The 26,914-nt window shown below is 46.7% G+C and overlaps 2 protein-coding genes across 2 annotated transcripts; one reads left to right on the top strand and one right to left on the bottom strand.

Annotated features, from left to right (window-relative positions):
• Positions 1–7,676: 7,676 nt before the first annotated feature.
• Positions 7,677–12,344, bottom strand: nup35 (nucleoporin 35). The gene is made up of 9 exons (XM_089002356.1): positions 11,866–12,344; positions 11,160–11,324; positions 10,964–11,091; positions 10,844–10,895; positions 10,667–10,775; positions 9,536–9,605; positions 8,236–8,364; positions 8,037–8,159; positions 7,677–7,940 (listed from the first exon to the last, which is right to left on the bottom strand). The coding sequence occupies exons 1-9, from the start codon at positions 11,876–11,878 to the stop codon at positions 7,863–7,865; spliced, it is 867 nt and encodes a 288-aa protein (XP_088858482.1). The 5' UTR covers positions 11,879–12,344; the 3' UTR covers positions 7,677–7,862.
• A 306-nt stretch (positions 12,345–12,650) lies between these two features.
• Positions 12,651–26,437, top strand: dnajc10 (DnaJ heat shock protein family (Hsp40) member C10). Its single transcript, XM_089002357.1, has 26 exons — positions 12,651–12,756; positions 13,287–13,368; positions 13,445–13,683; positions 15,328–15,490; positions 15,563–15,613; positions 16,170–16,252; positions 16,317–16,448; positions 17,445–17,538; positions 17,625–17,702; positions 17,858–17,901; positions 18,000–18,065; positions 18,918–18,983; positions 19,047–19,136; positions 20,230–20,340; positions 20,420–20,534; positions 21,502–21,629; positions 21,776–21,892; positions 22,886–22,987; positions 23,055–23,115; positions 23,191–23,285; positions 23,354–23,487; positions 23,596–23,649; positions 24,741–24,888; positions 24,969–25,094; positions 25,163–25,267; positions 26,161–26,437. Exons 1-26 carry the CDS (start codon positions 12,736–12,738, stop codon positions 26,170–26,172), a joined length of 2,517 nt encoding a protein of 838 aa, XP_088858483.1. The 5' UTR covers positions 12,651–12,735; the 3' UTR covers positions 26,173–26,437.
• Positions 26,438–26,914: the final 477 nt, after the last annotated feature.

A 26,914-nucleotide genomic window follows, 5' to 3' on the forward strand; every position in this document is an offset into this window, starting at 1 on the left:
TTGGAGGGGGGTGGGGGGGGGGCGTGTGAGAAATGTGCGGGGAGGGCGAGGGTCCCTCCCTAGCTTGAGTTGCGCGCGCTCACGCCTAACGGTGTTTCCTCTTCGGCCCCCGCAAGGTTCTTCCTCTTCAATGTAGTCAGATTACATTGGGGGGGGGGGGGGGAATCCTCTTTCGTCCATTTTGCCAAGTGAGCCAAATTCTTCAGAATTGCAATTGAGAGCGGAAATGTAGGTGGTGTCCAAATTAGGGCGCGGGGCCATTTGCGGGCCGCCGTTCGGTGGTCTGCGACATGGAAAAAAAATAAAAGATAAAACGTCCAAATGACATTGGACACCCCCCCCCCCCCCCCCCGGGAGATGAATAGTCAGCACTTGAATGAAAAAAAACATGTTGAAATCCCTCAGAAGACTTTTTAGCGTTGTTGTCAACTCAGCATCATACAAAGAGAAACCTGTCCCAGGTCTATGGTCCCGGTCTAATAATAATAATAATAATAATAATAATATTAATAATAATAATAATAATAATAATACATTGATTTTCTAAGCGCCTTTCAACACTCTCAAGGACACTTTACATTCACGGTCCTATGATCCTGGTCTATGGTCCCGGTCAATGGTCCCCGTGTATGGTCCCGGACTATGGTGCCAGTCTATGGTCCCGGTCTGTGGTCCCAGTCTATGGTCCTGGTCCCAGTCTATGGTCCCGGTCTATGGTCTCGAGCTATGGTCGTGGTCTATGATCCCGTTCTAGGGTCCCGGACTATGGTCCCTGGTCTATGGTTCCAGACTATGGTCTCAGTCTATGGTCCCCGTCTATGGTCCTGGTCTACGTTCCTGGTCTACATTCCTGGTCTCTGGTCCCTGTCTCTGGTCCCCGTCTATGGTCCCGGTCTATAGTCCCCATCTACGCTCCCGGTCTATGGTCTTGGTCTATGATCCACGTCTATGGTCCCGGTGTGTTGCCGACATGGACAGTTTGAGCACAAAAGGGGGGGGGGGGGGAGGAAGCCCCGAGATGGTAAACAAAGATGTCCGTCCGGCTTCCCCAAATCCAGAACGACAACGTGCATGGCGGACAGGAAGTGAGGCACAAAAGCGCTCGTGACAGCCCCCCGAGTGACGAGCGCCGCATGCTAGCCAAAAAGGATCAAAGTGGAGTCGTGACTCACTTCCTGTTGACATCCTGCTTACTTCCTGTTGCCTTTGCAAACGCCACTTTGTCCTTTTTGTCTTGCGGTCAAGCCAACGTCTGTGTCCATGTCCAACGCCGCCATGTCCAACCCGCTCATTTGAATCGAGGGTCTTGCAACAAGCAACCAGGACCCCACTTTCATACTTTGGAAGCTAACACTGCACACACACACACACACACACACACACACACACACACACACACACACACACACACACACACACACACACACACACAGGGTCCTTGTGTCAGCAATTAGCAGACGTTATCATGGCCTGGAGATGTCACAAGCTGTTGACCCCCCCCCCCCCCACATACAAACACAAACACACGTGCGCATGCACACACATGAGCCTTCTGGGCCTTCACCATGTGACTCCATTGAATATGTGTACTGTACCACTGAAGCAATATTGACCCCTTTTATGAACGACCTACTTTGACTCTATACCAGGGGTGGGCAACATACGGCTCTTGAGTCATATGTGGCTCTTTTGATGATTGCATCTGGCTCGCAGATAAAACTAAATACACATTCTTGCTTTTTCCCTGTTCATTTCCTGTCTAGGCTGCAGTTGGCTGAAAGCGCAATTTTGTTTGTATGGTACTGACCTAGCGATTGGCTAAAAGCGCTATTTTGATTGGATGATACTGACCTAGCGGTTGGCTAAAAGCGCTATTTTGATTGGATGATACTGACCTAGCGGTTGGCTAAAAGCGCTATTTTGATTGGATGATACTGACCTAGCGGTTGGCTAAAAGCGCTATTTTTATTGGATGCTACTGACCTAGCGGTGGCTAAAAGCGATATTTTGATTGGATCATACTGACCTCGCGATTGGCTAAAAGCGCTATTTTGATTGGATGATACTGATCTAGCGTTTGGCTAAAAGCACTATTTTGATTGGATGATACTGACCTAGCGGTTGGCTAAATGCGCTATTTTGATTGGATGATACTGACTTAGCGGTTGGCTAAAAGCGCTATTTTGATTGGATGATACTGACCTAGCGATTGGCTAAAAGCGCTATTTTGATTGGATGATACTGACCTAGCGGTTGTCTAAAAGCGCTATTTTGATTGGATGATACTGACCTAGCGGTTGGCTAAAAGCTCTATTTTGATTGGATGATACTGACCTAGCGGTTGGCTAAAAGCACTATTTTGATTGGATGATACTGACCTAGCGGTGGCTAAAAGCGATATTTTGATTGGATGATACTGACCTCGCGATTGGCTAAAAGCGCTATTTTGATTTGATGCTACTGACCTAGTGGTGGCTAAAAGCGATATTTTGACTGGATGATACTGACCTCGCGATTGGCTAAAAGCGCTATTTTGATTGGATGATACTGAGTTATGGGCATTGATGACAAAACTGGTAAACGCCCCCTTTTGAATAAGCCCGACGAGTAAAAAAATATAACGAGTATACTTCAGGTTGAATTGACCGAACAATTACCTTCGTGAAGAGAAGAGGTTCTGATTCTCATTTTGCAATGAAACAATTCCATCGATGAAACAGTCGAATGTCAGTGGCACTTTGACAAGCCTAATGCTAACGTTAGCATCAATATACTTCTGTAAGAGACAGCAGAAAGCAAGCGTGGAAGCGAATGAGCAGTGTGCAGGCTAGCTAGCACAAATTTCGCGTATGGACCTGGCAAGTTGACTTTCATTCCGATCGTTTGGCTGGATTTTTTTTTACCAATCATGAGGAACGGAAAACAATTCATTGTCATGATCTGGTTGGCGTACCAACGGGTGGCGCTGTCGGCCCCGCCTGCACCTACACAGGTGTTGGTCGTTCCAATCAGCGTTAGTTAAAAGGACTCCCGGCATGACCATTTGTTGTCAGGTCATTGTATGTGTTTGCTTCACCCTGTTAGATCTTGTTCTTGTTGATTTTATTTAATACAAGTAGTCAATTACAAAGTGCTGCTCCCTCTTGCCTGCTGTTTTGGGATCCACCACCATGCCAACTGTGACATTCATATTCATGGTGAGTACTATCACAAAGTTATTTTATATCATACATTCTGACATTATGTTGAAAAGTGGCCATGCATGCGTGTTCGCGTGTGTTTGCGTGTGTTAGCGCGCGTGTGGCTCTCACTGAAATATATTTCTAAATACAGTGATACCTCGGCTTACGAACGCTTTAGCTCACAAACTTTTCACCTTACGAACATTAATAAATAATATAATCTTGGCTAACGAACTAGTTTTCGGCCGACGAACCAAACCACACGGCGCCTCAGTGGCTGGCGGACTAGTTTTCGGCGGAAGAACACCAAATCACACGGCCGAACAGCGCCACCGTGGCTGCTGCACTACTTTTCCACACCCCCTTTGTGTGACTTAGCTGTCCCAGTACCATTACGTTAATTCGACCATTGCTACCATCCATTGCTACCATCACAAAAGTAAATAAAACTACTTTATTATACCGTCCAGTTTATTTCTTTTATTACAATACAATAGCATATTTATTATACATAAAATATGGTATATTTTGTGTAGTTTTAAGACTTATTTAGTAGAAAATGATGTTTTATGGGGACCTGGGAACGGATTATTCTTATTTTTAATGGTTTCTTGTGGGAAATAAGTGTTTGGCAGACGAAATTTTCACCTTGCACGCACTTTCTGGGAACCAATTAAGTTCGTAAACTGAGACATCACTGTATTTGACTTTTATGGCTCTCTTAGCCAAAAAGGTTCCCGACGTCTGCTCTATACGGCTAGCTAGCTAGCTTTCTATGTATTTGAGTTACTTCCAGGTTAAGTGAACGCTGGCGCGTGTGGCTGCCGCTGCTCTCCCACAGAAAAAACTGATCCTGTGACTTTGAGTTTTTTTGAAAGGCGCTTATAAATTAAATGTATTATTGATATTATTATCATTTGCTAGCTATTTGCTATCTTTTAGATTTAGCTAGCTAGCTATCTAGCTGGCTAGCTAGCTATCTGGCTGACTAGTTAGCAATCTAGCTAGCTATCTATTCACTATCTGGCTGGCTGGCTATCTAGCTATGTATCTGTTGGTTATTTATTGGCTAAGCTAGCTAGCTTTCTATCTATTTGAGTTACTTCCGGGTAGAGTGAACGCTGGCACGTGTGGCTGCCGCTGGTCACCCACAGAAAAACTGATCCTGTGACTGTAAAATGACAATTAGAGTTGTGAAAGGCGGTAAGAAATTAAACTTATTATTATTATTATTATTATTATTATTATTATACACCGTGTGCGTGTGTGTGCTGATTGGTAGCAAATTTTCATGGTGAACCATCTTTGTGTGGTTGCTTATCTGTCCCAAGATAAACAGACACTCACTGGTCGTTGGCGCTCGTGTTCGTATCTCCGTTTGGCGCCTTTTCCATAAGTCATCGACATCTCGCAATGAGGGTCAATAGCGCCCCCTGTGGTTTAACGCCGCAGAGACACAAACCCCCCTCCTCACCACCCTCTAAGCAAGCAAGTCAAGAAAACCGTTTGTTGTTTCAGATAACAACACGTCCAAACATTTGCTAGCTTGACAGGATCCAGAGCGCTTCCTTTGCATAGTGGAGGGAAGACGGACACTCAAAATGGCGGACGTCCTCGAGTTGCCGACCAACATACTCCACATGTGGACTACTCATTTTTTTTAAATCAAATCAAAACAGAGTATCAAAACGCTTCGAATGGAGTATATCATAATGATATAAACATAAACACTCTATCTAGCTGGCCATTTAGCTGTCTAGCTCGCTATCTAACTGGCTACCTAGCTAGCTATCTAGGTGGCTTCCTAGCTATCTGCTATCAGCTATCTAACTAGTGAGCTAGATATCTATTTGTTATCTATTAGCTATCTAGCTAACCTTCTATCTATTGGAGTTATTCCGGGTTGAGTGAACACTGACGCTTGTGTCTGCCGCTGCTCACCCACAGAAAAACTGATCCTGTGACTCGAAAGTGACCTTGAGAGTTTTGAAAGGTGCTTAGAAATAAAATGGATTATTATTACTATTATTTATTATTATTATTATTATGTGTGTGAGTAGCGCGCCAGCGTTCACTCAACTCAAATGGATAGAAAGCTAGCTAGCTAGCTAAGAGATAGATCGATAGATAGCTAATGTTTCCTGACCCCAATAGGTAGCTAGATAGCTAATAGCTTGCTAGCTAGATAGCTAATAGATAGATAGATAGCAATCTAGCTTCCTTGCTTGACTTGAAGCTAGCTCGAAATAGCATATATCTATAATAATAGCAATACATTTGATTTCTAAGCGCCTTCCAAAACTCTCAAGCTCGCTTTACAGTTACTGCATCAGTTTTTCTGTGGGTGAGTAGCGGCAGCCACCCGCGCCAGCATTCGCTCAACTCAAATAGATAGAAAGCTAACTAGATAGCTAATAGATAAGAGTTTTTAAATGTGTTTATTAATGAAATGTATTATTATAACTAGCAAACTGTTGCTACAAGTCACCTCAGCCTAGGAACTAGCATCAACGCCGTCAAAACCCATAACCCCCTGACCAAACAAAATGCCTCTAAAGACTTACAGAAAATGACAACAACATGGCTAATAGCGTCTGTGAATAAACACACTTACTTTCTGTGTGCGCGCGCATGCTAGCAGATTGTGTTGCCTGTGGGACAACACGCGCACGCACTTCCTGACATGCACACGGGTCAGTCAGAATTATGGCTGCAGGCTTTGAACTCATTACTGATCTGACATATGGACACGGTAGCGCGCGCACACACACACACACGGAGTGTTATCTTGTAGCTAATTAGCATTGGTATGATGCGACTGCCGTTTATTTACCACAACGCAGGAAACCCCACCCCTCACAAAAGACACTAAAGGACCCACAGCAGGCCTCGAACGCAACTAGTGTGTCTGTGTGAAGGATGCACGTTTCCATGGCGATAGAAGGCCACGAGAGGGAAGCGCCACAGGAAGTCAGGGGTCGCCACTTCTTGTTTGGGATCAAGCGGCCAAGTGCTGCCTGCCATCCAATAGGAAGCCACTTCCTGTCTGTTCGGGGGAAGCGGCACTTTTATAATCTTAATAATAATAATAATCCATTTCATTTATAAGCGCCTTTCAAAACTCTCAAGGTCACTTTAGTCACCGGATACGTTTTTCTGTGGGTGAGCAGCGGCAGCCACACATGCCAGCGTACACTCAACCCGATAGAAACTCACTCAAATAGATAGAAAGCTAGCTTACTAGCCAACAGATACCTAGCTAGATAGCCAGCCAGCTAGATAGTGAAGATAGCTAGCCAGCCAGATAGCTAGCTAGCCAGCCAGAGCTAATAGCTAGCAAATGATACTACTACTAATACTACGACTACTAATACTACTACTAATAATAATAAATGTAATTTATAAGCGCTTTTCTAAACTCTCAAGGTCACTTTACAGTCACCGGATACGTTTTTCTGTGGGTGAGCAGCGGCAGCCACACGCGCGAGCGTTCACTCAACCCGGAATAACTCAAATAGATGGAAAGCTAGCTAGCCAATCGATATCCAACAGATACCTAGCTAGATAGCCAGCCAGCTAGATAGTGAATAGCTAGCTAGCCAGCCAGAGCTAATAGCTAGCAAATGCTAATAATACTGATAATACTACTACTAATAATACATGCAAGGGTTCGGTTTGAAGGCCCATGTTGTTTTGGAGGTCGCCACAGCTGCCGTGACTGCAGGCGTCGCCGTGGCGGCACGGCAACAGATGATGCTGGAAAAGTGAAGCATCTGTCATGTCACCAGGACACGGCGCCATCTTCCTCACTTCCATCTTTTGGATTTTCTTTTCCCAAAGTCACGTACGGGCTTTTCAAGACACGGAAAATGTCGAGACAAAGCCACCCGGAACAGGCTACCTAGCTAGCTCGGTGGCTTCTTAGCTAGCTATTTGCTGTCTAACTAGTGAGCGATCTATCTATTACTTACCTATTAGTTACCAAATAGCTAGAAATCTAGCAAGATAGCCAGCCAGCTAGAAGGTGACTAGTTAGCTAGCTCGCCAGCCAGATTTATGGCTCTTTTAGTCGAAAAGGTTCCCGATCCCTGCATTAGAATGTTTCATCCCCTCCACCTGTTCCATCTAGAGCGCATAACAAATTGATGACCTAGCTTTCAAATCTGAAGTCGAAAATAATAACTGCAGTTGTGTATGACATGTGACCATTTCAAATTTGGGTTCCCAATTTAGCAAGCATCCTGAAAACTGACATGCTTGATTTGCTTTTACGGGCTGAATAAAATGATATGGGGGTCCAAATCTAGCCCCCGGGCCTCGACTTGGACACCCGTGGACTAGATTAATCATACTACGCTTCCATATTTGCAGACGATTGGCTGTTCAAAATGAAAAAGGGGCTGCTGCTGCTGTTTCTTGGGGAAAATGACTGAACGGACTTCTTACGTGGCCAACAGCACCCCCTGGTGGCCACCAACAGAACACTCCAAGCGGTACTGTACAAACTTTATTGAAACGTCTAAAAAAATAGTGTGAGACTGGAAAAGAAGACAAGATATCTCACTCTCTCTCTCTCTCACACACACACACACACACACACACACACACACACACACACACACACACACACACACACACACACACACACACACACACACACACACACACACACATCAGATTTCACCATCCAAACATATACTCCATCGCCTTGGAGACAAAGCTGTCATCCTTCCTGGGTGTGTGTCTGTCGGTCAGCACCTAAACGGACACAGACGCACCCGAATAATGAACACCCACCCACACACACACACACACACTTTTTTACCGTCGCGCGTGATAGCGTTGCGAGCGCACCTGGTAGTCGCTGGCGGAGTTCCTGGAGATGGCGCTAAGCGGTCTGATGGCCGAGCGTGGCGTGCAGGGGAGGGCGGCGCCGGTTAACGGCGAGGGAGCCACCTCGCCGGTTTCCATCACACTCTTGACAGGCAACGCAAAAAGGTTGCTTGATGGGTAACCTCGGGTAAAATGCGGGTAAGCCGCGCGGGTGGCTGACCTTGTCTATGCAGGGTTTGACGCCCACCATGATGGCATCTCCAAAGACTTTGCCATCTTTGGACAAGGCTTTGCGAGCTTGAAGTCTGGACTGGTACTGAAGATGCATCCAGTTGCCGGGCGACGCCATCTATAATGATAATAATAATAATAATAATTAATACATTGGATTGGATTTCTAAGCGCCTTTCAAAACTCCCATGGTCACTTTACAGTCACCGTTTTTCTGTGGGTGAGCAGCGGCAGCCACATGCGCCAGCGTTCACTCAACCCGGAAGTAACTGAAATAGACAGAAAGCTAGCTAGCTTGCTAAGAGTAAGCTCATAATCACTAACCCGGAAGTAACTCAAATAGATAGAAAGCTAGCTAGCTTGCTAAGAGTAAGCTAATAATCACTAACCCGGAAGTAACTCAAATAGATAGAAAGTAACTAAGCAAATAACCCGGAAGTAACTCAAATAGAAAGCTAGCTAGCTTGCTAAGAGTAAGCTAATAATCACTAACCCGGAAGTAACTCAAATAGATAGAAAGCTAGCTAGCTTGCTAAGAGTAAGCTAATAATCACTAACCCGGAAGTAACTCAAATAGATAGAAAGCTAGCTAGCTTGCTAAGAGTAAGCTAATAATCACTCAACCCGGAAGTAACTCAAATAGATAGAAAGCTAGCTAGCGTGCTAAGAGTAAGCTAATAATCACTAACCTGGAAGTAACTCAAATAGATAGAAAGCTAGCTAGCTAAGAGTTGGCTAATAATCACTGAAAACGGTAGTAACTCAAATAGACAGAAAGCGAGCTATTAGATAGTCAGCTAGCTAGGTCCCCGTATAACTAATAGATAGCAAGCTAGATAGCTAGCGAGCCAGCCTGATAGCTAATAGATAGCTAGCTAGATAGCCAGCCAGATAGTAATCACAATATCGTGATAACCATAATAATAATCATCATCATAACATAATAATATATTTCATTTATAAGCGCCTTTCAAAACTCTCAAAGTCACTTTGCAGTCACCGGATACGTTTTTCTGTGGGTGAGCAGCGGTAGCCACATGCGCCAGCGTTCACTCAACCTGGAATAACCTAAATATAAAGTTAGCTAGCTAGCTAATAGATTACTAATACCTGTAGATAGCTAGCAAGATAGCTAATAGATAGTAAATAGCTAGCTAGCTAGGTAGCCAGCTCGTTTGCTATCTCAAGTGAGCAACATGATGTCAACAAACCGGGAATCTAACTACACACCAAAGGTGATTGGTATGACCAGCTTGAGCGTTTCCGGTAAATGTGCGGGTGTGTCTTACGGTGTGCTTGAGGATGTTTCCATACTGAGCAAACTGCAGCAGGATGTAGGAGGCCGACGCTGGCGGGAAGCTGAAAGGTCAACAAACGCACACGTCTCACCACATGACAGCGGGATCAAGATCGGCCATTTTGTGCGCCAGCGGTCAATTGGTCAATGAAAAATCAGAAAGTCCAGCTGGAAAATTTGGCTCCCAAGAGCAAAATTTGTGTTCGGAATTGCGTGGAAGCGGACCGACACGGCGCATGCAAATATGACAGCTAGCTAGCTAGATCTGTCAGGCTAGCTCTCTGGCTAGCTATTTGTCCAGCTAGCTCGCTGGCTAGCTATTTGTCCAGCTAGCTCGCTGGCTAGCTATTTGTCCAGCTAGCTCGCTGGCTAGCTATTTGTCTAGCTAGCTCTCTGGCTAGCTATTTGTCTAGCTAGCTCACTGGCTAGCTATTTGTCTAGCTAGCTCACTGGCTAGCTATTTGTCTAGCTAGCTCGCTGGCTAGCTATTTGTCTAGCTAGCTCTCTGGCTAGCTATTTGTCTAGCTAGCTCTCTGGCTAGCTATTTGTCCAGCTAGCTCGCTGGCTAGGTATTTGTCTAGCTAGCTCTCTGGCTAGCTATTTGTCTAGCTAGCTCGCTGGCTAGGTATTTGTCTAGCTAGCTCGCTGGCTAGCTATTTGTCTAGCTAGCTCTCTGGCTAGCTATTTGTCCAGCTAGCCATCTGCCTCTCCGTCTAGCTAGCTATCTGTCTCTCCGTCTAGCTCGCCATCTGTCTCTCCGTCTAGCTCGCCATCTGTCTCTCCGTCTAGCTAGCCATCTGTCTGTCCGTCTAGCTAGCTATAGGTCTATCCGTCTAGCTAGCTGTCGCTCCGTCTAGCTAGCTATCTGTCTCTACGTCTAGCTAGCTATCTGTCTCTCCGTCTAGCTAGCTATAGGTCTATCCGTCTAGCTAGCTATCTGTCTCTCCGTCTAGCTAGCTATAGGTCTATCCGTCTAGCTAGCTATCTGTCTCTCCGTCTAGCTAGCTATCTGTCTCTCCGTCTAGCTAGCTATCTGTCTCTCCGTCTAGCTAGCTATAGGTCTCTCCGTCTAGCTAGCTATCTGTCTCTCTAGCTCGCTGTCTGTCTAACTATGTTTACAGACCCAAAGACGGTGACCCAGGTCTGGTCCAGGAGGTCTTCGGAGGACAGCGCTTCTCCTTGACTGTAGAACGGGTCCACCTGAGCTGGGGACAGGCACAGCGGCTGCACGCCTGCAAGCACAAACGCCGCGTCATCGCACCACCGTAGGAGGAGGCGGCTCGGGCACGTCAGCGGGTACCTGAAGTGGACGCCTGGCGCGCCGAAACCGGAGACTGCATGCTGGGGAAAGACTGCGGAAAGCACAAGTCCGTCCGTCATCGCGCCGCCGCGTTTGCTATAGAAACAAGGCGCCGCTAACCTGTCTGTGAGCGCTGAGGGGTGTCGTCACGGTAACCGGACCGTCGTGGATGCTGCGCACGGGCGGGGCGCCGCTTTTGTCCTTGGGGGTGGGGACCATCGCTTGCGGGGTGGAGCCTCCCGGACCTCCTGGTCAGCACGCACGTGCACATGTTTCAACACGCTACCACATGCACGTTGACGGTTTTTTCTCTCACCTTTGAGGATGGAACTCTCCAGAAGGGGCGTGGTCATGCTGAAGGGGCGTGGCTGGGGTGTGGCGGGTGCGGGCAGGTCGCCCATCAGAAAGCCCGGTAGGAACTGAGCGCCGTGGGGGGACTTGGGCGAGGTCGGCGAGCCCAGAGCCATGGGTTCCGATCCCACTGTAGGAATGGCGACCATTCACACTCACTTTCACATTGCTTGCCGGGGGTAAAAATGCTTCATGTCACAAAGAGGGTACAGCAAGTGATGAAGAATGAATGACTCTCTGTGTCTTTATGTTGTCATATTATTAATTTTTTAGATTTTGTTGTTTTTTACTTCAAGATGGCGCCCCCAGAGTGGCTGCCTTTACAGCAGCTCCTGTATTTTGTTTTTCTACTTCTTTCTTTCCTTTCTTAACTTTGCTGCTGTGAAATGTCAATTTCTCCACACGCGACTCTCCACCCACTACTGCAGCTCTGCTTACCTTGTGGCTTTGACATGATAGCGCTTTTGTGCTGTAAAACTATGTCTGCAATTCTTGATCCTTGGGGTACTTTGATGAGAGCGTCCCAGAGAGATGTTAAGACACCCGGGAACTCTTTCAAATTGTGAAAAAACTGCATAATGTCGCCTTGAAGCTAACAAACTACCGATGGCGGGAAATAGGAATAAGTATCCGTGCGGAAAATGGGTTAGTTCTGCTCACGGTGGACTTACCTTGGAGTTCCATGACGCTTCGGTCCACTTTACGTCGTCTTGGGCCGCGGATTTCAAATGGCGAAAGTGACGTCGGGCGACCGCCGAGCTAACGCGGCTAGGGGCGCGCTAAACGTGTCAAAGAGACGGAGGTGACGAGACTTTCTGGACCGGATCGATGTCACCTAAGCGTTTGGTACAAAGTGGTCTCAATGCAAATTGTAACGAGGCCGAATATGTGAGAGTTCGGAGAGTGTGCCGGTCGGTAGCGCGCCCCTGCGCGTCCTGTTTTTTTGCAAGAACACAACCGGAAGAACTTGCAATCTGAAAAGATGTGTTCAATGACCCAATGGGCTTCAGCTTTAACCCCACGAGCTGAAGAACAACGATTCAACGTTCTGAGGCAAATCGTATTTCAAACACAAGTGCCCTATTTTTAAATGTAAAACGATACCTGTATATATTGGAATGCGATCGAAACATTTGGTCCGACCGGTTTGGCGGAATATGTAGTTTTCTCGTAATGCACTAGAACGTATCAAATTTAACACGACACCGGAAATCCGCCATTCCCCACTCTCCTTGTGCCGCCGAAATAAAGTGCTAGAAATTTATGACCATGTCGAAATGAGAGTTGGACGCCAGAAGAGAACGCGATACCAACTGTCCTAAGACAATTTAGTGTTTATTACTAAATTCAAACAAAAAACTGAAGCGATTGTACGTTGATCTGATGTTTATCTATGCTCTCGGCAAACCTCTCTTTTATTCTGGAAGTCGTTAACGGAAACTGAAACACCTGGTCGCTCAACTTGATACCGGCAAGATCCGGATGTCCGGCCGTCACTATCGTCAACACTTGGCGTGTTCACGGGCAACTTTTGACGACTGATGACGAAGCCTCCAACTTCGGTAATCACGTCTAGCTAGTCGCTACACTTTCAGAATTGGCGTCAAAAGTCTCCCCGGTGAATAACAAGAATACTTTATATTCACACGGAGCCGCGAAGCTAATTAGGTGCGTTGGTGTCGCCTCCTTGTTCGCCCACTTTGGGGACCGGGCTTCATTTTAAAGGCAACAAATTAGCCCCTCATAAGTTTCCCGATTTGTTGTTTCAACTTTTTGTTGTCGCCTGATCGCCGGGAAATTTAAGTAAGACTACGTAAGTAAGATTTATTTCTATAGCACATTTCACAGGTAAAACCCCGAAGTGATTCACAAAATTCAAAACCGTCATAAAAACAATACACAAAAAACATGAAAAGTACTCCGAATAACCTCCAACGATAAAACCTACATAATGTTCAATGTACACGTGAACGAGTACGTACGGGAAATGTCAACTATCACGTTTGTTACCCTATAAGGCTAACAAACGTGATAGTTGAACGTGATTTGAGGGTGTTGTTATCTTCTTTTCCTTTCTGCTTTTCCCCTACAGCGCATTTGTGAAAACGTTGACGTGCGTCAGGCAACCGGCGTCCACGTCGGTTCAAGAAGGTGTCGCCTTTTCTCCAAGTTCGGTGGGCCGAGTCAACTGAGGATGGTTCGCTGCTCTATCAATGCTCACTAACTCCCATTTGCACCGTTGTTGTCCAGGTCCAGCTTACTCCATGGGGAGGCGGTCCGGGCCAGTGTCGGCTCCAAGAACTCGTCCCGTTGGAGTTCTTGGAGGGCTCCTGGTCTTCCTGGTGCTGCTTTGCGAGGCCCTGTTAGTGGACGCGGCGGCGGGCCAGGACTACTATGAGCTGCTGGGGGTGGGCAGGGACGCCACCACCCGCCAGATCCGACAAGCCTTCAAGAAACTGGCTCTCATCATGCACCCTGACAAGAATCCCGTGAGATAACCCCGCCAAATTCCGACCGCATTTCCGGGTTGAAGGGAAAACAAATAATAATGATAATAATAATAATAATAATAATAATAATAATAATTTGATTTCTAAGCGCCTTTCAAAACTGTCAAGGTCACTTTACAGTCACGGGATGAGTTTTTCAGTGGGTGAGCAGCGGCAGCCACACGCGCCTGCGTTCACTCAACCCGGTCGTAACTCAAACATATTCGAAAGCTAGCTAGCTAATATATAGCTAATAGCTAGTTCAGCATGTAAGGCCTCAGACAACGTAGCTCACGGGGTTAGTGGGATGCGCAAACCTCTGCAGATAGCCAGCTAGGTAGCTAGCTAGATAGCCAGCCAGGTACTACTCATAATAATCATAATAACCATGACAATAATAATCATCATAATAACATGATCATAATAATAATACATTTTATTTATACGCACCTTTCAAAACTCTTACGGTCACTTCTCAGTTTTTCTGTGGGTGAGCAGCGGCAGCCAAACGTGCCAGCATTCACTTAACCCGAAAGTAACTCAAATAGATAGAAAGCTAGCTTGCCAATAGATAGACAGCTAGCTGGGTAGCTGTATAACTAATAGATAGCCAGCTAGATAGCTAGCGAACCAGCCTGATAGCAAATAGATAGCCAGCCAAGTAGTAATCATAATATTCATAACAATCATCATAATAACCATAATAATAATAAATTTGATTTCTAAGCGCCTGTCAAAACTCAAGGTAACTTTACAGTCACAGACGCTTTTCTGTAGGTGAGCAGCGGCAGCCACACGCGCCAGTGTTCACTCAACCCCGAAGTAACTCAAATAGATAGAAACTTAGCTAATATATAGCTAATAGCTAGCCAGATAGATAGTTAATACTTAACCTGAAAGTAACTCAAATAGATAGAAAGCTAGCTTGCCAATAGATAGCCAATATATAGCTAATAGATAGACAGCTAGCTAGGTAGCTGTATAACTAATAGATAGCCAGCTAGATAGCTAGCGAGCCAGCCTGATAGCAAATAGATAGCCAGCCAAATAGTAATCATAATATTCATAACAATCATCATAATAACCATAATAATAATAATTGATTTCTAAGCGCCTGTCAAAACTCAAGGTAACTTTACAGTCACAGACGCTTTTCTGTAGGTGAGCAGCGGCAGCCACACGCGCCAGTGTTCACTCAACCCCGAAGTAACTCAAATAGATAGAAACTTAGCTAATATATAGCTAATAGCTAGCCAGATAGTTAATAGCCAGCTAGATAGCTAATATATAGCCAGCTAGATCGCCTGCAAGACAGCTAATAGATAGCAAATAGAGAGCTGGCTAGATAGCAAACAGATAGCAGCTAGGTAACTAGCTAGATAGCCAGCTAGATAGCTAGCCAGATAGAGAATTAATAGCCAACTAGATAGATAATATTAAATAGCCAGCAAGACGGCTAAGAGATAGCAAATAGTTAGCTAGCTACATAGTAAATAGATCGCCAGCTATGTAGCTAGCTAGATAGCCAGATAGCAAGCCAGCTAGATAACTAGCCAGATAGAGTTTATAGCCAGCTAGATAGCTAATATATAGCCAGCAAGACAGCTCATAGATAGCAAATAGCTGACAAATGTCTTTCGACAGGGCGACGCGTCCACCCACGACAAGTTCCTGCAGGTCAACCGAGCCTACGAGGTCCTGAAGGACGAAGACCTGCGCAAGAAATACGACAAGTACGGCGAGAAGGGGCTGGACGAGTCCGGAGGGGGACGTTACGAGAGCTGGAATTACTACCGCTACGATTTTGGTGAGTGTGGACGACGGGCTCGGTTGAGGCGAGTCCGAAAAGTCCTTCTCACGCCGGAAACCTTTTGGACAGGCATCTACGACGACGACTCGGAGATCATCACGCTGGACACCGGAGACTTTGGTAAGACTGGCGGGGCGGGGCAGGATGATAGTGTAGCGTGTACTCAGATTTCGGTGAATGTGGCAGTGGGAAGGAGCAGGGGGGGCAGGGCTGGGAGGGAGTTGAGTGTCCTGACTGCCTGGTGGTAGAAACTGTCCTTGAGCCTGCTGGTCTTGGTTCGGAGACTCCGTAGTCTCCTAACCGAAGGCAGCAGGCTGAAGAGGCTGTGGGAGGGTAGGTTAGGATCTCCAGCGATCCTGATGGCTCTGCGGGTGTTGTAAATGTCCTGAAGTGGGGGGAGAGAGACACGGTTGATCTTCTCAGCTGTTCTCACGATGCGCTGCAGAGTCTTACGGGGCAGGACACGGTGCAGTCGCCGTACCACATGGTGATACATGGTCAGGATACTCTCGATGGTACCGCGGTAGAAGAAGGTTGTGATTGGGGGGTCGAAACGTTTTTGACAATTTTCAGACGTTTCTGATTTAGCGCAGATGTGAACGGAATCCGGCTTGAAGCTTTGCGTCCGTCGTTTGTGCACATGGGCGGATGATCGGCCATTGCGCTCTGCTTTCAGAGGCGGCGGTGAATTCCGGAGAGATCTGGTTCATCAACTTTTACTCGCCGCGTTGTTCTCACTGTCACCAGCTGGCTCCCACGGTAACGCCGACGTCAGTCGCGCGTGGTCATCCGCTCGCGGAAAGTCACGTTTAGGTTTTGACAGTGGCGGGAGTTTGCCCGGGAGATGGACGGCGCCATCCGCATCGGCGCGGTCAACTGCGGCGACAACCACCGCTTGTGTCGGCGCAAAGGCATCAGTAGCTACCCCAGCCTCTTCATCTTCTCAGCTGGACAGGTAGGCCGTCCTCCTCACCTTTTCCTCTGGGTGTTGTTTTCTGGTACAGTGATACCAGAGCTTACAAACGCTTTAGCTAACGAACTTTTAACCTTACGAACATTAAATTCATGAGAATGTAATCTTGGCATCCAAACTAGTTTTCGGGAAACACACGGAACGCCACAATGAGTGATGTGTAGTTCGCGAACGAGCCGGCTCTCTGAAGTGAACAAAGAGAGCCAGATCCTAATAAGGAGCCGGAAATAGCACCCGACTTTTTTTTGTCCTCTATTCCCCGCCCCCAGTCTTTGGTTAAAGCCGCACGTGATTGGTAGAGGAGGAAGGGGAGAATTACAGACACACGCAACAGTAAGGACATAGAACACAATTGATGAGGAACTGGGTAAAATTATTGCAAGTGATTTTCAGCCTTTTTTAATTGTGAATGACAAAAGAATTTTGAAAATATACTCATGCTCTCAACCCAATTGATGAAATTCCAAGCAGGAAATGTCCCCATTGTTGGGCTATTAAATGCTTTCAGATTCTGATTCTGAAAACACTTTCTCAAAGAATCATACCAGAATCATATATGCCAAAGAACTTGCTGCACCTCCTCCCACTCCATTCCATCAAGCCGTCAACGACCATTACAAAGGTCAATAAAATGACTTGATTATACAGTACAGTTTATTTCTTTAATTACAATACGATAGCAGATTTATTATACATAAAATAAGGTATATTTTGTGTAGTTTTAAGGCTTATTTAGTAGAAAATAATGTTTTATGGGGACCTCGGAACGGATTATTCTCATTTTAATGGTTTCCTATGGGAAATTAATGTTTGGAAGACACACTTTTTGCCTTACACTTTCTGGGACCAAATTAAGTTCTTAAGCTGAGAGATCACATTACTCTGGACATACGTTGGAGTTGAGTTTGAATCCTCTTGACGCGGTCCCCAATCCTTGCGTTCCTCTCACGTTCCCGCGACGGGCCTCTTTGCCGTCAGAAACCCGAAAAGTTCCACGGCCAACGCGACAAAGACCATCTGGTGACCTTCAGCATGCGCTTCATCCAGTCCGGCGTCGCGGAGCTGCGGCAAGGTGAGCGAGCGGCGAATGCGACTCGGGTCCGCCGCCGAGCCATTGCTTGACGCCGTCCCCGCCCACCCCTCGTGTGTCGTCGCCAGGCAACGTGTTCAAAGAGATGGAGAGCGCCTTCGCGGAAGGCCTGGGCTGGCTCATCACTTTCTGCGCCAATACGGGAGGTAAGCGCTACCTAGCGCTCCACCTAGCGCGTCACCTAGCGCGCCACCTAGCGCGCCACCTAGCGCGTCACCTAGCGCACGATCTAGCGCACCACCTAGCGCACCGCGCTGCTAACCGAAACCATGCTAACAAAGTGCCTCTTCTCCCCACGCAGATTGTCTGGAGCACAGGACGCGACAGAAGTTGGCGTCCATGCTGGTGAGGATGCCACCTGGGTGACCCCGCCCACCCCCCAGCCCCCTCCAAAAGGGCCAAATGCCGAAATAACCAAAACCACTGATGCGCCTTTGCCGCAGGACGGCCTGGTGAAGGTCGGCTGGATGGACTGCAGCGCACAGCCGCAACTCTGCCAGAGTTTCCAGGTGAAATAAGATGCCAAAAAGTTGACCACAAAAAAAGCCGATTAGTCCGCCAGAAGAAGAAGAAATCAAGCGGCGGCGTCTTGCTCAAATACGCTGTGGAACGTTGACATGTTTAACTCCTTCACTGCCATACCCAAAATTGATTCGGGATTTGATCGAGCGCCATTCCCGAATTTGTTTGGGGGTTGTTTTTCATGCTTGGGTGCCGATAAAGCGCTGGTCAGACCTCTGGCAGTGTTTACTCCCTTCCACAAGGGGGCAGAATTTCCCTTTTGTCCATCTTAGCGCTTTGTTACAGCTTCAGCTGTTGTTAAAGCGCTATAGAAATCAAAATTATATTGTATTTTATACAACCGGCCCCCATTTCGAGCTCAGATAACTTACAGTTAACAAAGGTTTCTAACGCTGCATTGAATGTTGATGTCGTCCTAAAAGTCAATACAGGTAACATTCAACTTACGACCGAGTTCCGCTCCGACCAAATGGTCTCAAGTCAAAATGGTCGTAAGTCGAATTCCAATCAAACTGTAAATTAGAGACTCAGAGGCTAAATAACTCTTCATTAGCTAGCTAGCTTTCTATCTATTTGTGTTATTGCGGGTTAAGTGAACGCTGGCGTGTGTGGCTGCCGCTGCTCACCCACAGAAAAACTTATCCTGTGACTTTAAAGTGACCTTGAGAGTTTTGAAAGGCGCTTTGAAAAGAAATTATTATTATTATTATTATTATATGACAAAAACCCTGGGACTGGACATATTTTTGCACATTGGCAGTGAATGAGTTAAAATGTCCCCAAACATGGGACCCTGCGTTGAGCGTTCTCGACGAAAACCTTTTGTTTGGCGCCGGCAGGTGACCGTCGGAGCGACCGCTCTGTTCCCGCCGGGAAGCGCCCTGCAAAAGGATGGCGGCGTGCTGGTGAGCTCTACCGTCGCACGTTAGCATTAGCGCCGGTCTGACTGATGCGTCTGGTGTCGGCAGTGGCTGAGCACTCTGGACAGCAGGGAGATCTATGCTCAGGTCCTGCGCCACCTGCCCGACTTGGAGCTGCTCACCGGCGACAACTTCCACGTAAGTTCCGAGACCTTTGGCCACATTTGACAGCAGCAAAGTGATGAAAGGAAATGAAGAAGTAGAAAAACGAAATACAGGAGCTGTTGGAAAGCCAGCCACTCTTGCCTCGCCATCTTCAAGTCAAAACAACAACAAAATAACAAATATCTGCACCCTCTTTGTCATATGAAGCAGTTCTAGATGAAAGAGCAGAGGATCTAGGCATCCTTTTCACCAGTGGATCAAAGACGTCATATAAATGCACGTCTGCTACAAGCTAAATGTTGAAAGCAAACACGCAGCTGTAGCATCCATTGACCAAAAGAGATTGTCTCACATCTCCTATCCCATGTAACTCCGCTTCAATTCCAAGCTGCAGACTGTCCAACAGCGCCGACCTTTTCGGGTTGTAAAGATGCTGCCCACGACAAGCGCAAAAAAGCACAATGTCCGCAGAGCCGTCCAGCCACGGCAGTCAAATGACACTGACATTGCTATCTATTAGCGGGCTGGCTAGCTATCTAGCGAGCTAGCTATTTGGCTATTGGGATGGCTCGCCGGATAGATAGCTGGCTATCTATTAGCTATCGATTAGCTAGCTAACTAGCTTACCATCTATTTGAGTTCCTTGCGGGTAGAGTGAATGCTGGCGTGTGTGGCTGCCGCTGCTCACTCACAGAAAAACTCATCCTGTGACTGTAAAGTGACATTGAGAGTTTTGAAAGGCGCTTAGAAATGAAATTTATTATTATTATTATTATTATTATTATTATTATTATTATTATTATTATTATTATTAGCCATGTAGCTGGCTGGCTAGCTAGCTATTAACTTTATACCTATCTATATATCTCTACCTAGCTAGCTAACTCATCCTGTGACTAAAGTGACCTTGAGAATTTTGAAAGGTGCTTATAAATGAAATGTATTATTGTTATTATTCCTCCCAAATCAAAAACGGTACTGGCCTATTCATTTTCAAACTGACTTGAACATTCGCCAATCCTGACTAGCAGTACCGCCCACACGGGAACGCTGCGGCGTGTTGGTGGTCCGCAGCGGCGTGCCAAAAGTCCCGCTTGACGTGACCCTGGCGACTTTGTGTCCTCAGCTGAAGTTGTCCCGCCACCGCTGGTTGATCTCGTTCACCTTTGGGGAGCGCGTCCAAGGCGCCGACGAGTACAAGAAGCTGCGGGCTTTCCTCCGAGACGACCACATCCAGGTGGCGCTATACCCGCCACATCTTTTGTCACATCGTCAGTCGGCTCGTCAGCCTGACGTGCCGGTGTGTGGGTGTTTAGGTGGGCCGGGTAGACTGCCTGGTGGACGTCCAGCTGTGTCAGTCCATGTACGTCCACAAAGCGTGCTTGGCCGTCTTCAAAGGCCTAGGAGTACACGACTTTGAGATCCATCACGGTCAGTGGCTGATTTTTTTTTAGATACAGGTAACATCCGACTTAAGACCGAGTTCCGTTCCGACCAAACGGTCGTAAGTTGAAATCCATTCAAAATGTTGAATAGAGACTCTGAGGCTAAATGACTCGCACCCTCCCGCCCCTCTGTTGCATCACACGGTCGATTGCTGTGTGAGAGTGATGCTGGCTGGCTGGCTGGCCTGCTAGCGCGTTGCGATGCCAGGTGTCAAATAAAAATTTTAAAAATAGGGTCTGAAGGTCATGGTCGTAAGTACGGGTGGTCGTAAGTCGAGCTGGTCGTAAGTCGGATTTTACCTGCATTGAATTTTAGGACCACATAAACATTTAATGCAGCGTAAGAAACCTTATCAAACGGTCGCAAGTCGAAATGGTCGTAAGTCGAAATCCATTCAAAATGCTGACTAGAGAATCGGAGGCTAAGTGACTCGCAAACGTTCCCCTCTGGTGCCATCACACGGTCGATTGCTGTACGAGAGTGAGAGGCTGGCTGGCTACGCCAAAATTGTCGTACACGTTGCCGGTCTGCTAGCGCGTTGTGGTGCCAGGCGTAGAATTAAAATTTTAAAAATAGGGCCTGTATGTCATGGTCGTAAGTACGGGTGGTTGTAAGTCGAGCTGGTAGTAAGTGGGATGTTACCTGCATTTTAGGACCACATAAACATTTAATGCAGCGTAAGAAACCTTATACAGGTAACATCCAACTTACAACCGAGTTACATTCCGACCAAACGGTCGTAAGTCAAAATGGTGGTAAGTTGAAATCCATTCAAAATGTTGAATACAGACGCAGAGGCTAAATGACTCGTAGAATTACCATTTAAAAAATAAGGTCTGAAGGTCATGGTCGTAAGTACGGGTGGTCGTAAGTCGGCCTGGTCCTAAGTCAGATGCTACCTGTTCCTGTTCCTTTCACGCTGGTCATGTCCCCCCCGCCCCCCTCTTTGTAGGCAAGGACGCCATCTACAACATCGTGGCTTTCGCCCGGGACAGCGTTCAGGCTCACGTGACCACTTTGAGACCCGACAACTTCCCCTCGGACAGGAAGGAGCCCTGGTTGGTGGACTTCTTTGCCCCCGTGAGTCACCGGCGAAGGGGTGCGGGTGGGACATGGCGATCACGTGTTTGGGGACAGCGTCTTGTTTTTGGTCTTCACGCTGGAGTGCTTACAAGTGTCCAACGGTGGTCTGTGTTTGCGGTTTCGGTTGCGGGTGGCGGTGGCAGTGGTGCCCGCCATGTCGAGCTCTGCTTCCCGAGCTGAGGAAAGCGTCCATCCAGCTAGCGGGACACGTCAGGTTCGGCACCTTGGACTGTACCATCCACCCGGACCTCTGCTCCACGGTCAGGCCCCAACCTCTGCTCATTTTATTGACCACAGATGACAAATCTTTTCACTCTATAAAGCACTGGTGACCAAGTCAAGGCCCGGGGGCCAAATCTGGCCCTCCACATCATTTTATTCGGCCATGAATGCAATTCAAACTTGTGAAATTACATGCGCAACGATCGAGCTAGCTAAGCTAGCTAGTTATTAAGCTAGCGATTAAACTAGTGAGCAATTAAGCTAGCGAGCAATTAAGCTAGCGAGCGATTAAGATATCTAGCAATTAAGCTAGCTAGCGATCAAGCTACTCAGCTCTCTTTCTATTCAGCTATCTGGCTAATCCCTGACATACTAGGTGACCAAGTCAAGGCCCGGGGGCCAAATCTGCCCCACTACATCATTTGATTTGGCCCACGAAATCACACTGGTGAAATTCCATGAAACTTGTTATTGTTTTTTTGTTATTTTGGATGTTTGTTATTACGACAAAAAAAAATCAAGTTGTCCTTCGTTAACCACAATAAGAGTAATGATTCCTGATTTCCAATTTGAAAACCAGTTATTCATTAACTCATTCACTGCCAGACGAGGCAAAAATGCGTCCACGCCAGTGCCAGGGTTTTTGTCATTTCCACTCCAATTGCAGGAGCCACAGAATATTGAGTTTTAGGACGACATCAACATTCAATGCAGCGTAAGAAACCTTAGACTCTTTCATCAGAAAAAACAGTTAATTCCTAAGTTATATATGTCTGGAGTTATCTGGGCTTGAAATGGGAGCAGCTGTACAAAATACAATACGCGTAACATTCGACTTACGACCAGCTTGACTTACGACCACCCGTACTTACGACTCGCTTTTCAATTCCCGAATAAATTCCAGAATGGCAGTGAATGAGTTAAATAGTAAAATCATCCATGTATACGACCGTTTTGGTATTTTTTTGGGAAATGAAAACGTGGTTTAATGAAGGCTGCAAGAATGTGAGACGCGGATGTTTTGTTTTCAGTACAATATCCGCGCGTACCCCACCACCGTCATCTTCAACGGCTCCTCCGTGCACGAGTACGAAGGCCGACACTCGGCCGACGGCATCCTGGAGTTTGTGCAGGTGTGGACCCCCCTGGACCCCATTCGTCCCCCTTGGATGTTGTTCAACTCGGGCTCTTTTCCCGCAGGACCTGGTCAACCCGTCGGTGGTGGTTCTGGATCCTTCCAGCTTTGCCGCTAAGATGACAGGCTAGCACGCCGCGTCCTCATCATCGTCCGTCCCGTGTCCTCGGCGTCCCGTCCTCACTTGTGCTTGTCTTTCAGATTTGGGCCAGGGCGAAATGTGGGCCATCGACTTTTACGCCCCCTGGTGCGGCCCCTGTCAGGCTCTGCTACCCGAATGGAGGCGCATGGCGCGGGTAAGGGCCCTCGGGCGCACCGAACCGCCACGTTGTGTCTGCTGACGTTACGCGTGGCGTCCGTTCAGATGCTGTCGGGCCAGGTCGGGGTGGCTTCCGTGGACTGCCAACGATTCCAGTCGTTTTGCCAAAGTCAAAACGTGCGCTCCTACCCAGAAATCCGCTTGTACTCGGGTGGCGGCAAGACGGCCTATCGCCACACGTAATGTGCCCCCGCACGGTTGGACCGGCCTGAGGCGCCCGAAGCACCGCACACGACACCTGACGTTGGCGTGTTGCGTGTTTGTTTGTTTGTTTGTTTTTTTTGCAGGACCTACAACGGCTGGCACCGAGACGCCCATTCGCTACGAACTTGGGCACTCAGGTAGGCTAGCGCTCGTCCAAAACGTTCCACATTTCTATTCGTCATGCCTGCGCAAAGACTATTTGCCGGTGTAGAAGGCGCACCCAAAAAAAAAATTCTAGCTGGCTATCTTGCTGGCTATCTGGCTGCTACCTAACTTGCTATCTATTTGTTGTCTATATGCTGTCTATTAGCTAACTATCTGGCTGGCTTCCTAGCTGGGTATCTATTTGCTGTCTATTAGCTAGCTATCTGGCCAGCTATCTGGCTGACTACCTAGCTTGTTACCTAGCTGGCTATATTTGCTGTCTATCAACTATCTATCTGGCTAGTTAGCTATCTATATGTTAGCTATCTAGCTAGCTTTCGATCTATTTGAGTTACTTCCGGATTGAGTGAACGCTGGCGCGTGTGGCCACTGCTCACCCACAAAAAAAAACTGATCCTGTCACTGTAAAGTGACCTTAAGAGTTTTGAAAGGCGCTTAGAAATGAAATGTATTATCAGAATCAGAATTATCTTTATTGCCAAGTAGAACACACAAGGAATTTGTTTCCGGTAGAACACGCTGCACTAGAAAAGTATTATTATTATTATTATTATTATTATTATTATTATTATTATTTCTTTCATTACAATACAATAGCACATTTATTATACATAAAATAAGGTATTTGTGTGTAGTTTTAAGGCTTATTTAATAGAAAATGATGTTTTATGGGGACCTGGGAACCGATTATTCTCATTTTAATGGTTTCTTATGGGAAATAAATGTTTGGAAGACTAACTTTTCAACTTACACACACTTTCTGGGAACCAATTAAGTTCGTAAGCTGAGGTATCACTGTAATGGCAAAATCGGACTGTTTTGTTGACATTCGATTTATCACCGTAGCACCTTATAATGCGGTGCACCGTATACATGGAAAACGTTTTTAAACATCATTCATTACGGTAATTCGAATTAAGAATGGCAAAAATGTTGCCAACTGTAAAATTTTCAAGGCCAATATTTTCATTTCTACGTTGCTCAATGACTTTGTGACGCCCCACCCCCACCCCGAGGTTGTGTTGATTTGTGTCCAATAAAGCGCTCTGATTTTGCCATGCAGCGCGTTGCCCCGAGTGTCGCTGGACCTGACGCCGAGCTCCTGGCGCTCTCTGGTGCTGGAGACCGGCGATCCCTGGGTGCTGGACTTCTACGCCCCCTGGTGTGGACCCTGCAAAAACTTTGCCCCCGAGTTTGAGATTCTAGCCCGGGTGAGCCTGCCGCCCCCCCCCATCTTTTTCCGCCACCCCGTACCCAATCAAAACACTCCCGCCGTCGATGTGATTGACAGGCGCTGAAAGGGGAAGTCCGTGCCGGTAAGGTGGACTGTCAGGCTCATCCTCAGACCTGCCAGTCGGCTGGCATCAACGCCTACCCCACGGTCCGCTTCTATGAGCCGCAACGGGATGGCGCCAGGGTGAGGACATGCTAACGCGGGCGCGCCCAAAAATGGCGGCATATAAACCGGGCGACCTGTGTTGACAGCGCCCACAAGGTGGCGACAATATCAACAGCCGAGACGCCAACGTAATAGCGGACATCATCCGACAGAGACTGCAGCGCTCGTCGCAACGCTCGCACGGCAAGAAGGTGGGTTGCTACGCTCACGTACAGCCAATCAGTGTCACTTTCACCAATAGTATTTTAAAAAAAGCAATTACTCCATGTTAGCTTGATGCTAACGTTATGTGTTAATGCACACCACACAGCCAATCAGTGTCACTTTCACTAATAGTATTTAAAAAACAGTTACTTTGTGTTAGCTTGATGCTAACGTTATGTGTCAATGCACACCACACAGCCAATCAGTGTCACTTTCACCAATAGTATCAATAAAAGCAGTTACTCCATGTTAGCTTGATGCTAAGTGTTAATGCACACCACACAGCCAATCGGTGTCACTTTCACCAAGAGTATTTAAAAAACAGTTACTTTGTGTTAGCTTGATGCTAACGTTATGTGTTAATGCACACCACACAGCCAATGAGTGTCTCTTTCACCAATAGTATTAAAAAAAAGCAGTTACTCCATGTTAGCTTGAGGCTAACGTTATGTGTTAATGCACACCACACAGCTAATCAGTCTCACTTCCACCAATAGTATTTAAAAAAACAGTTACTCCATGTTAGCTTGATGCTAAGTGTTAATGCACACCACACAGCCAATCAGTCTCACTTTCACCAATAGTATTTAAAAAAACAGTTACTCAATGTTAGCTTGATGCTAACGTTATGTGTTAATGCACACTCATAGCCAATCAATGTCACTTTCACCAATAGTATTTAAAAAAAAAGCATTTACTCCATGTTAGCTTGATGCTAACGTTATGCGTTAATGCACACTCATAGCCAATCAGTGTCACTTTCATCAATAGTATTAAATAAAAAAAACAGTTACTCTATGTTAGCTTAATGCTAACGTTATGGTGTAAAATGCACTCAAAAGTAAGTGTGTAATATATATTTTTTTGTTTTTGTTCCCAGGATGAACTGTGACGACGAAAGGGATAGCAGCTCAAACCACAAACACTACCGAGGCACAGAAGACGGACGCACTGGACGCTTGGTGGATGCTTGGCGTCAGCGACTTCTCGGCCTTATCTTTTCGGGTTTCCTTTTTTATTTGAATTCTATTTTTTTAAAGATGGCGTCTCTGTGGTTGGTATTTACTCTGTGAGATAAAACAAGGAGACATTGTTACTGACACCCAAATGCAATATTCCCCAACGTACACCAATAAAACCAAAGTATTCCTAAATGGTATTGTTGCCACCTGGATTCCATCGTGACATCATCAAACGGCGACAAAAATCGTCCAAAATGTGTCGGGTAAGTCCACTTTTTGTTTCCATCGATCTCTTTTTTTCAGTTGACCTCATAGCGCCCAAGTGCAAAACTGCTTGTCGCCGCCAAGTGTCGCTGTTGCTGCGAAAAGACTCGCGTTGACCCTTTGTGGCGCTTTGAGATCAACACGACCACTGCGTGAGCCGCGACATTTTTTTCTTTTTCAAGTGCCATTGTGCCGGGGTCCTCGTCGTGTGTGGAGGACCCCGTAGCAGAATCAGCCCCCCCCCCCCCCCCACCCCCGGTCGCCATCTTCCTTCCTGGGGGATGATTGCACACCCGTCTAAAACCAAACAAGCCGTAAGCAAGCGCGGAGCAAATTTCGCTCCTATTTGTCGTCTTTGAGAAAGACCAACCGAATTTGGTGGTCTTTAACGCCTTCACTGCCAGATGA

The sequence above is a fragment of the Hippocampus bargibanti genome, linkage group LG08, assembly GCF_051943395.1.
Source record: "Hippocampus bargibanti isolate YZ-2025 linkage group LG08, ASM5194339v1, whole genome shotgun sequence".
In the NCBI taxonomy this organism is placed as follows: domain Eukaryota; kingdom Metazoa; phylum Chordata; class Actinopteri; order Syngnathiformes; family Syngnathidae; genus Hippocampus; species Hippocampus bargibanti.